This window comes from Pleurodeles waltl, chromosome 6, assembly GCF_031143425.1.
Source record: "Pleurodeles waltl isolate 20211129_DDA chromosome 6, aPleWal1.hap1.20221129, whole genome shotgun sequence".
Lineage (NCBI taxonomy): Eukaryota > Metazoa > Chordata > Amphibia > Caudata > Salamandridae > Pleurodeles > Pleurodeles waltl.
This window is the reverse complement of record NC_090445.1, coordinates 1,114,779,569-1,114,791,622: the sequence shown is the minus strand read 5'-3', so window position 1 is coordinate 1,114,791,622 and position 12,054 is coordinate 1,114,779,569. Positions and strand designations below refer to the sequence as shown.

The 12,054-nt window shown below is 44.1% G+C and overlaps 1 protein-coding gene across 1 annotated transcript in view; it reads right to left on the bottom strand.

Moving 5' to 3' along the window:
* Positions 1-9,661, bottom strand: part of CDA (cytidine deaminase) — a 37,024-nt gene extending 27,363 nt beyond the window's left edge. The window contains exons 1-3 of the mRNA XM_069240274.1: positions 9,531-9,661; positions 8,597-8,858; positions 1,651-1,762 (exon numbers count right to left, since the gene is read on the bottom strand). Of these exons, the coding sequence (XP_069096375.1) occupies positions 1,651-1,762; positions 8,597-8,813 (329 nt within the window). The 5' untranslated portion in view covers positions 8,814-8,858; positions 9,531-9,661. The remainder of the gene's footprint in view (positions 1-1,650; positions 1,763-8,596; positions 8,859-9,530) is intronic.
* Positions 9,662-12,054: the final 2,393 nt, after the last annotated feature.

Below are 12,054 nucleotides of genomic sequence, written 5' to 3'. Positions count from 1 at the left end.
CTCTGGTCGGAATCCCTCTGATTATCTGTCTGAAGTGTGATGTATTTATACAGATCTACAAGGTCCCCTGACATAGGTGTATTTCAAAACAATAGATAACAGGCATGCTTGGGACGGCAATTAATATCAACAATCCATCGAAAGTATAGAGAGGGAAAATCCCGAAGTGTGAACACATACTGTTTGTCTTTTGTGCTTGATCTTGACGCCTTGGCGCAGTGACACTGATAATAAAACTCATAACAAGTGGCCTAACTATAAACAAGGCAGCCATTTTAGAGGAAATAAATAATTAAATGAGCTAAGACAGAGCAAGCTAAGTAGGTTAAAAGTCACTAGGTGACGGGGCACGAGTGTACAAGCCTACGGCTAAGCTAACTCCTGTTATCCCATTAAAACAAACAGGGATTCACTACACCCTCAGCAGACACAGGCTCCCAGCCTGCCCTCCGGCAGGATTGGCTGCAGCACCCAGCCAGGGCGCTCCCAGGCAGACTAGTAGCCAGTGCCGGGCTGGAAAGAGCACAGTGCGCATGTGTGTTTGGCCAGCCCTAGACGGACGGCCAAACACACATGCGCACTGAGGGAATGCACAGTGCACTCCATTTATCCCCATCATCCCCATTGGCCTCACCCCTTTAACAACGAAAGGATATTAAACATAGTTTGTTATCCTTTTGTTGTTAAAGGTTTTCAGAAAAGTTACCTGCGTGCTGCTGATCCTCCATTCCCGCAGCAGGCACAAGCTCCCAGCCTGCCCTGCAGCCAATCCTGACACTGCTCAGAGCAGCGTTAGGACTGGCTGGAGCACCCAGCAAGGGCCCTACCAGGCAGACAGGGAACCTGCTCTCTCCAGCACAGCAACACAGCGCGCATGTGTGTTTGGCCAGCCCGAGACGGCCGGCCAACACAAATGCACCCTGAGGGGAGTGAACAGTGCACAGTGCACCCCACCTTGTCCCTATCATCCCCACTGACCAAGCCCCTTTCACCACGAAAGGATAATAAACATAGTAAGGATAATAAACATCGTTTATTATCCTTTTGGTGTTAAAGGTTTGCAGTGGCTGATGCTGGCGGGGGGGCGCTCCCCCGCCGTAGCTGACTGCTTCATGCCTAACCTGATCACACCTTTAAATGCTGCTTTATTGCAAAGTCTGAACAAATTTAAACCAAATCACAAATAAATTTACACATTTTGCCAGAGTTTATGTAATGCGGTTCAACCGTTTTTTTCTGTATCGGAGAAAAAAGTTGCCTGTGGGAATTAATATGGAAAAGCTCCGTTTTGGCACCCCCAATCCCCTTTTTCTTGGCCCCAGCTTGAAGGATGAGCACAAAACTTTCCATGAAGGGAGTCGAGATGGATGAAAAGTTTTTAACAGATTTCATGCAGATTTTTCAAATGGCATCTAGTCAACAATGAAAGTTCCTCTTGCCTCGGGGTAACCTCTCAGTACAGGTGTGGAACAATCATCCAATTAGTCCCTCTCAAGGGTGGGGCGCCTAAGACAAAACTCCCCTAGAGGAAAATCGTATTTGTCAAGGCCACTTGACTTTAGTTGCCTAATCTTGTCTGGCATGCTCAAAAAGAGTGGTAAGGAGGGATTGCAAAGTTGAAAACAGTTTACTACACATGTAAAAGCTTACCTTGCGATGGCAATGGCTCTGAAGCTCCTACAGCCATCCGAGATGGCCTTTTGAATCGCCGTCCGCTCAGCACAGATGCCCAAAGTGTAGCATGCATTCTCCACATTGCAGCCTGCCGGACAGAGATAGGTATTCGGTGTAATAAAATAGCTTAGATTTCATTAAGGCTATTTCTTATCAGAGAATCTCACAAACACCAATATTTAATAAGTTCACAATGAAGTGTGAGAGAGCTACTTACATAGCATCTTTTTCAATAACACCCAACACCACGGTGTTACCATTTCCAAGCATGGTTAACAGAAGGCATTTTCATTATCTTACCTAATGATGCTCAACATATTAACCTTGATGAGGTGAAAGGCTGAGTTGATCCTGTTGAGCTTTGAAGTTATGTCCTGCAGGGGTCATTTAACTCTTCAAACTACTGGGTCAGTTGGCTTCAGTGGCATTCGATCAGACTTAGCGAGTAACTTCTAATGATTATGTGAAACATTTCGGCCAAACTGTACCACAAAAAACTGGCACTAAAAGCCTAGTATAGAAAGTAAACTGTGTGGGGATACTGGGATGTGCAGCTGCCCACTAGTGCTCTGTTTTAGGTTCTATTGAATTAGTTGCTTGATACCGAAATGTGCTGCACTGATGCTGAGAGGTGCCTTCCACAAAGAAGGGAATCAAAACACTTTCTTTTTCCTCACCTGCTTCATGTCACCTACAAAAAAGCGCTGCCAATGCATTGCTTAAACCAAACGAAGTTTTTCCTCACTTCCTAACAGTAGATAAGGACCATTTATCACAGGGTAACTGCAAACAGGGAAAACTATTCTCACTGAGTAAATGCAGATAGGGTCCAACCATATGAAAATAACATTTGTCGCCCGTTCCGGAGCAGAGGTTAAATGTCCTCTCAGTTCAGGCTAAACTGTACCTTGAAAAGCAGGGAAAAGACTGATTTGCATATGGCTGGTCCTTGTCTATGGTGGCACAGTAAGCAAAATGGCGGCCCCCTATAATTACCATTAACTGAAATAGATTCAAGCATTCAATTGATCAAGTTCTGGTCTCACAGCAATTGCATCTCTTTGCATGATAGTACCTCCTTGTAATTATGCACATCAGTGTATGCAGTTAGCAGTAGCACCTATAGATTTGTCTATCTCTTGGAACGGGAACTCCTGTTATCAGCTTGCTTTGTCTCCCCATCATCTACTTACTAACTGTTCTCTGTGCGTGAGGGAAACCTGCTGTGCTGCTGCGATGCTGCATCTGTTATATCTGTGTGCAAGAAGCTTGCATGTGAAGGAAGCCTGCACTGCTGTTACTTTGAGAGAGAGAGAGAGCGCGCGCACATGTCTATGTGTGTGTGCGTGTCTGTGTGTGTCTGTGCGTATTGTTTTTCCTGATCTGTGTGTGAAGGAATCGTAGACAACTGAAGCCCAGGATGCACTTTGCTTTTGAGGAAACCTTGCACTGCTGTACATGACATGAACGTGAGGGAGGCAAGCAGATAGAGGGAGAGAAAGAGATGGTGTATAGTTTCAGTGTTTTTTCCTGATCTGAGTGAAGAAATCGTACACTGCTTAAGACCAGTCTAGACTTCCTCTTTTACTGCAGCTTCCATTGTTCGTTGAATCAGGTGACGAAACCTTGAATTCCTGTACCTATGCGGAGTCATGTCGCTGGTGGTACTGCAACAGTTTTGTTGCTAAAAGTCTTTCACTCCTGTCGTCTATGTTGTCCCTCTTCTCTGGGTTTACAGTAGCATGCAGATTTCTGGCTGTACTTGTTACGTGTGGTGTGTCTGTTGTGAAGGTTGCCCTGCTGCTGGCTGATCTGTTCTTGTTCTCTGAGTCACTTGTGAATGCCAATTGTCTTTATAAACCCTCTAAACTATTGGCTTTGTCAGTGGCAGTTTGGAAATTGACCCACTGAGTTTGCATTCGTTCCTTTCACTCTTATGCCAATGAGAAGGCCATTGACCTCAAAACAATATTTTTTCAATGATACATGTCCTGTAAATGATTATTTCAAAGGCAGTGGGAGAGAGTAAAAAAACAAAGTATTCTAACAATTAACACAGAATACCCCGGGTAAACTTAAAGGTGCACTAAGGTTTTTGTTCACATTTACATATTTGCAGCGTCATTTATGAGGTCTTGGCGCAGGTCAGCGCTGCAAGGATGCTGCGTCAAAAGAAAAGGGTGGGAATTGTGCTGTATCTATGAGATGTAGTGCATTCCTGTCCTTTTCCTCTGCGCTTTTGCACAATGGACTGCATACACCAATGCAGGCACCCTTGCACCATGGTGCAAGGGTGTCTGCGTTGCAGAGATGATTGTTTTTGTGCAGAAAGGAACACCTTCCTGCACAAAAACAATCTTGAGAGGTGTTTTCACCGTTCTAGGTGTGCTGCAAAATGCAGCATACCTAGAAAAAGTATAAATGAGGAGAAATAAAGGTAGTTCTCCAATGTGCGCCTCCCTTATGCCTCCCAGGGAGGCGTAGACTTTTGACACATTCCTAGGTTTACGAAATCTCATAAATTTGGGAATGTGTCAAATGCCACGGTGTTAAAGTAACGCTAATGGCGCACCTCCCAATCACAGGGTGAGGCAACAAAGAGACTTGCGCTGCGTTGCCTCAGTCCATATCTACAGCTCCATGAAAAGCCATGCAGGTTGCCTTAATTCGTCTTGTAGATATGGCCCTGCACTGTGCGCTGCCAGACCGCCACTAAAAGTGACATTGCGGCAGCTCACCGGGGCTTGTAAAGAAGCCCTAGGAGTTTAAAGCAGCAGCCAATGGGGATGCCCACATTTAAAAGCAAGTGTATATGTAGTTGGACAAGTATTGATGTTTTTAACCAGATATGTGGCCTCTGGCGATGGCTGAGTGAGTGCTACTTGAGTTAACCTTATACATGGATAAAACTGTGTCACTGCTAGGAACATTAATATAAATGTTTGTTGTTTATAATCCAGGTGTATTTTGAAAAATTAACTCACTAAGCTGTTGGAAATAAACAACGGGAGGTTAGTTGTGGGAACAAGTGGATAAATCCTCTTTACCTAACTGACTGTCTGGGAAAACTAAATTGCCTTGAAAATGTGTAATATCTGAAATTATTCCTGTGAGAATTATTGCTTCCTTCTACAACAGCACCACGGTTTTGCAGAAATTGTGTGAATTTTTGTTACATTTACCAAGGAGCTGGGATAAATTTAGGTAATTCCGGGAAGAATTATTGTTCAAGCGATTATATCTGAAACCATAAAACAATATCCTTCTCGAGCCCAACTAATTTTAGTGCATCCTCCGTTCACATATCTTATCCATTGCGGAAATACATGGTCCCTTACATGTAGTTCAAGACGTCAGTTTCCACAAACTTTAGAATCCCTAGGAAGCACACCTGGACATCACAGTTCCTTACACATAAAACATTTTCACAGCGTACTCTACTATAGTGAAAATAGCTTTGAGGGACTAGTCACTTTAAGGATGTGTTTAACATTAAAATTTCACCTTCCCAACTTTTAAATATCATGCACTCTGCTCTGTGGGCAGTAAAGCCTACTTAGGGAAGACTTATAAAAATTTAAAAGAAAGGTTTAGGCCTGACAAAGGGGGCATTTCAAACAGATTGAATTTGCAGTTATAACCTGCCCAATCAGACTACTGGTGGCAGTCCTGCAGCGTGTTTACATCGTTACTGTACTGGATGGCACAATAGGTGCTGTAATCCACTTGTAACATTTAACTTACAGGCCCTTGCTACATCTTGATACCATACAATGGACACTTATAGGCCAGGGGCATAGGGAGATGTTGGAAAGAAGACACAGCAGAAATAATTTTTATGGAATGTCATGCCCCACTGGGCATGTAAATGATTTGCCTGAACAAATCCTGACTTTTTTGCTGTGGTCAGAGAGGAATGAATGAACCAATAGCAGCATGGATCCAGTGACTCTAATGCAGCATTCAAATATTTCCAGGGGTATTGTGTAGTCAATGGTATTGTAGGCTGCAGAAAAGACAAGGGGAATCAGGATAGTGTTCTTGTTCTAAACCAGGAAGAGGGGAAGCTCTTCCCTTACGCTGGTAAGAGAAATTTTGCTCTCATGCCCCTCCCTCTTTGCATGTAAGGATCCAGACTAGTGATTGAGCAGAAGATAGTTAAGGTCAGCATATTCTTGAAGTTGTCTCATTGTCTATCTTTAGATGATTTTAATGAGTAAATGGAAGTTTAGGATAGGCCCACAGTTGCCCAGACTTTCCTGGTCAGTGGATATGTTTGTTTTTTCAGGAGGAGGGTGATGGCAGTTTCGAGGACTTTTGGCTGTTTGGAGACATTGATCAAGTCAGTTAATTCTGTGAGGGGAAAGCGGGGTTGTCTGTGGTACGCAACTAAACTTGAGTAGGAAGTTTCTATGGATGCCTCTGTTTTAAGGTCAGGTTTAGTATTGCAGTGTTTTCCAGGACTCAGAATGAGGTGAAGGTGTATTTTAGTTGAAATTGGGGGAATGGGGTAATGAGGCACTCCCAGGTTGTTAATCATGTTGGTGTGAGCTCTGCCATTTTGCTTTTGAAAAACACGAGGAGGCAGTGGCGTAGCGTGGTGGGTGCAGGGGGGGCCGGCCGCACCGGGCGCAACATCTTGGAAGAGACTCGAGTGCTAAAATCCACGGGTTAGGGGGCGCAAATTATTTGCCTTGCCCCGGGTTAGGGGGCGCAAATTACTTGCCTTGCCCCGGGTGCTGACAACCCACGCTACGCCACTGCGAGGAGGTCTTCACACTGTTGACAAGATAAGGAAGGATTGCTCATTAATTCACCAGGTCTTGGCACTTCCCGGCTGAAGATAAAGTTATTGGGTTGACTACATGACTTGTAAATCTCTTTCTCAAACTAAGAGCCTGATTTAGAGTTTGGTGGATGGGGTTAATCTGTCACAAACATGACGGATATCCTGTCTACCGTATTACGATTTCATTATATCTTATGGAAATTATAATACGGTGGACATGGTATCTGCCACGTTTTTCACGGAGTAACCCAATCCAGCAAACTCTAAATCAGGTTGTACGTCTTTTGGGCTCTCTTGAGGTCATTGTAATCACCTCTCCTGTGTCTCTTATTCCAGATTTCAGATGGAATGTGTCAGCTGAGTGAGTTTCCTTATAAACCACTTGTTAGTGAATGTGGTGCCCACTGTGGGTATTCTGGGTTTGGCAGGATGTAGAGATTTCAGATGGAATGCTATATTTAGATAGAGGCTATCAAGGCATATGTTAGAGTCTGTTGGTATGGATGAAATGGTTTTGGCAGCAAGAAAGGGTTACTCAAACTCCTCAGTGTTTATGTTTCTGAAACATCTGGGAGGGAATGGAAGGAGAAAATTCTAAATTTGAATGGTTGGTTTGTGGCTTAGATTTGAAAACGTACTGAAGATGAAGTAGAGGCCAGAACAGGACTATCGCTGAACTGCCATTTTAGGGATTTATTTCTTATAAATGAAATTAAATGGGGTCTATCGTTTCCCTTGTTGCATGTGTTGAGCCATGCCTTAACTATATAAAGCTCAATGAATGCATGTTGTTGAGAAATGTCTGAAGCACGTTTTCCATCGGAACTATCGCCCTAGAAATGAAAGTATCTACCTGAACTGTCGCCCTAGAAATGAAAGTATCTAACTGAACTGTTGCCCTAAAATTAAAGTAGCCAATTGTCACGATTTTATAGAATTTAGCCTGACTTCAGAGAATCTGTTCCAAGAACTCATCTAAAAAGGAGGGTTGTATACCAGAGGGAGCTTTGCCACTTCTGCAATGGAGGAGCTGTTGGGATTAATGATCTACCAGGTCACTATGTTCTCAAATGATGGGTATATGGTTAACAAAGGTCTGCAGTAAAGGCTGGCTCTACCCTACCAACCCTTCTCACTTGTTCTCTCTGTTTTCCAGTAAACATGTTTGGCTTTAGTAGCAAAGGCTATCTTGGGTGGTAATTGTCTTTTTTCTGAACCATGACTTCAAATAAGTGACAAACAGATTTTGTTATGAGGTCAGGAATCTCAGAGAAATGTCTCAAGGCTTATCCTCCGTTGGTGACTCCTGATACCGACATACAGCACAGTAACAACTTTTTAGTCCAAGAAATATTTACACATTAATGAAGCAGTGTTGCCATTTTATGTTTCTGCGATTACTCAAACTGTGACTCTCTACACTACAACAAAGGTACTACTCTTAGAGCTTTTGATATAGAACACAGCTGCTAGAGAAGAACTTCTCAGAATAATAATATACTAGCTGAAGAACATGGCAATGTTGCTAACGTAATGATCAATGGCCTGAAGAATAAAAAGGGCCACGGTTTTTGTTCCCAAACATGCACCTGTTTAAAAATGACATCCTAAAATATGGAAGAGGTACAAGTTAAGTGGACCTATGAAGAGAGGAAATCCAAACAGTGGCAATCTTCCGGGTGTTACTTCCAGTGAGGCATGTACAACTGTTTCTACAATAGCTTTAGTTTAAATGCTGGCCTGGCTTAATGTAGTGTCATCAGACTTTTTTTAATGCTGCCTTCGCTTTGGTCAGTATCACGAGATGGGTTAAGTGTGTATTGAAGGTTTTGGTTTAGGATCACATGCTCGTTTATGGCCAATTGAACATGTCCTCAAAATCAGAGCAATTGAACCAAGTGTGTAGCAAGGAGCCAGCATCACAGCGCTAGGGTGCGGCACAGAAGGCACATATATGATTGCTACTGGAATTTGAAGATATACGATGTTGTGACAAGTCAGTGCTGTCCATTGCTTCATCATTGGAGTGGGATGATGAAATACTCCTGTTTTCAAACGCCAGGTTTTCAATAGGCAGCAGTTCCTTGGGGTTATTTGTAATGCCTATGACAGTGTCGAAGTGACGTCACTTACCCGAATAGATCTTTCCCTCACTGGTCAGAAGGGCGGATCCCACCCGGAAGTTACTGTAGGGGCAGTACGCCGACTCCTTGGCCTTGTGGCATGCTTGCAGCAGGCGCTGAATGTCCTCGGGCTCTGCGGGAGGAATAGGAGAGGTGGCGCTTTGGGCTGACTCCACAGGCGAGCAGTTACTAATGATCCGGTTCGTCCTGTTCTCCCGTGTTTCCATCAGTCTGCGCAGAAACAGGAGCACGCGGAAGTAGCGGGTGCCAATCTGTGTTGTTAAAAGCCGAATGTTAAGGAAAACCCATCAACTAAAGAGTGCGTAGATAGAACGGGGAGGGGCAAGGACACAAGGGCTCGGAGAGAGAAAGAGAGATCCCTTGTGGAACCGTAGGACACCCTCAGAGAGCTCGTGTGTGATAAAACATTAATGATATATTAGTGAGTGTTGGTGCGCTCTGCACCTAAGTGTGCAAGTGACAGAAGCAGTGGACGTCTTTATTCTAATAGTTTATGTGTGGGGGCGAGATCCTTGCTACAGTGCCATCCTTTATTTAAAGTGCTCAGAAAAAATGTGGCATTGGGCGCTATAAAACGTATTCCCGTTAATAATAATAACAGTAATAATTACCCCAACTCATGCGTTTTACACTGGTATTTATATTTTCTTTATCTATCCTCCGCACACAATTGTGCTTTCCTTTTCATGCTTCGGATCTCTTTCCCTTGTACCTCGCATTTCCATCCCCTCTGTCCATCTGACCTATATCGATCTCTGCTGACCCATTTCCCCTCTCGCTGCCTTTTTTCAACCTTTCTCTCTCCTTCCCGTCAATGACATGACAGCTTGTGTCACCGTCTACTTCCTTGGCTCTGATGGAGTGACCCGCCACCGCGCTCCTACCTCCCCATAGCTACCCGGTCCCTGCTCCCTTCTCTGTACCTCCTCGGAAGCCCTTCTTGCTGGGGGTGTTTCTTTCTTCAGCCCGAGCCCTGTTACATAGGAGCGCAGAGAGGGTCAGTTCACGACCGGTGTCAGGATGTCTAACGCAGAGCCTCAGTGCAACCCTGGATGTCCGAGAGCTGCCCGCCCATTGGCTACCTCCCGCTGCACCTCCTAGCGCACGGCTCCTCCTCTCATTGGTTGGCACACAGGCTCGCCTCTCCCTCTGGAGAAGAGCGCTAGATACAACCCCTTTCCAACTTCAGCTGCGCTAGATGCCCCTTCAGCCAGCAAAATGCAGGTCCCCGACTTTTCCATTGCTCTCCTGAGACCTGGAAGCCCTCCAGTTGTCCCTAGACAGCCGACTACCCAGTATCACCATGAATATTTTTCTTCCGAGCTAGGCGTTTATGAAACTAATGCATTCTGGGAGCCGTAGTCCCGACTCCCGGTTCTTATCTATTGCATGTATGACTGAAGTGGGGTATATCATATTGGTTTCCTAAAGGCAATGCCAGTACTGGAACTTTACACTCTAGTTCTTTTAAGTAACTGGCTACCCTGCCATGACCCCTCCCTGAGTTCAGGAGCCTATGTTAGCCCCCAAGACCCTCTCAGCATAACATAGGCTCTTATTAGAGAGCAGGGATAAAAACACTGGTGTGGAAATACTGTAGCTACTTGAAATGAAGTGCGTCAAAAGTGGCAAAATGGCTCATTTCATCCGGGACGGACACATTGAAAATGGACATTATGACAGGGGCAGGCCAAAGCCTGATGTTCAAATTGGCAGCAGGTTGTTCACCAATGGAGTGCAGCTCAGTCAACTGGATAATAAACAAAATGATCAGAGCTGCCCAAATAGCAAGCACTTTTTTGTGGAAGCACACAACGTCTGCCCAATCAAAACGTGTTCTCCTGCCTCCCAACTAGTGGTATGAGCCAAAGCCCCTCTCTCGTGGTATTAAGATACTTGTCTGATGACAGCTGCCCTATCAAGCCAGGTATAAAAAGGAGGCTCTGTAAATTAATAGTTGCCTTAATTTACATAATTTGGTCACCCGTGGAAACCAGAATAGATCATCTCAGTCACTAGATAGGTATCTCTTCCTTTTTAAGACAGATATTGTGTTTTTTCTTCAGTGCTCGGCCCATGAGTTCAGAGCTTGGGTAGCAGGCTAATGCAGAGCTGGTTTGGGGCTCGAGGGTCCAAGGTGGCCTCCACTGACCCAGAACCATTCTTCTGACGCAATGTCCACACGCTCTGATCCAGGTTTTCTCCTGATGCAGCCCTTCTAATAGGCAGGGTCCATCGGATGCAGGACTCTCTTTGGTGCAGGATGCACCGTATTCCGATGATTCTTCACAACCTGCTTGATGCAAATCTGCCAGCACCAAAAAGAGCGGCACGCCGGGGACAGAGATGGCTTCCATTTACAACAGGCAACGTCAAAGCATTTGCTGATTACGACTTTCTTTTGTTTCACAGTCCACCACAGCAAAAAAAAAAAATTAAAAAAAATCCGTCCCGTTACACACTCGTGCTCATTTGGAATGTAAATCATTTTAGTTTTAATTATGTAATCACGTGCAGCGTATATTTGTAAAGCCTATTGAAGAGGAGTACGGATCTGGCTTTCTTAGCATTTTGAGTTTTTTTTTTTTTTTTGGGGGGGGGGACGCATGAAGAAATTGTGGGATTAAACGCGCTTTGCCTCATTGTTCAATGGCGCATAAATTCTCCATAATCTGCCGAAACTATTTAAATTACAGCTGGGCTGCTAGGAAACATTGTTTTGCTACTTCTAAGCGCTTTAATTTTCCTTGCTCGGCTTTTTATCATTCACAAGGTGATAAACGGCAATTTCAGGCCTTGAATGCCTCCAAATAAAAAATAACAAATATTCCCAGCTCTGCTACTAATCATTTCCTCCCACAGGATTAAATCAGCAGGTGGCACTACTTTAATCATACAGCCTGCCAAATTCTGGAACTCCTACCAGCAAAAAACAGCAACCGAGATCCATAAAATTCAGAGAAATGGTCAACAACTGTTTATTCAACCCAAAACATCTCTGCATGGGCTCACATAATCTACTTCTTCCCACTAGTGATCACCATTAATTTGTCACACAGAAAGTGGAGTCAATGGATTAACAGGTTCCTGTGAAAGCACAACTAACCCCAACATTCAACAATAACTAAGAAATATTAAATTAACCACTATCCATAGTTCCCCGGGCAATGTGCTTCTCTGTGGAAGGTTCTATATGGCCTCAACAGAGTTTGTAAGCAATTTATAAATGCAATTAAAATACAACACATTTTAATGATTCATCAAGGAGAAAGGGCTCAAACAAAAAAGTAAGTGTAGAGTCTCACATTATTTCTTAGCATTACTGAATACTGGGATTGCAGAACATCAAGGTTTCATAGTCTTGAAACAACTTCATTTCTCTTTCTTCTATCACCATGCACTTCCTGCCTTTTAATCTCAGTCTTCCAAGTTCCTCCCGTCTCCACT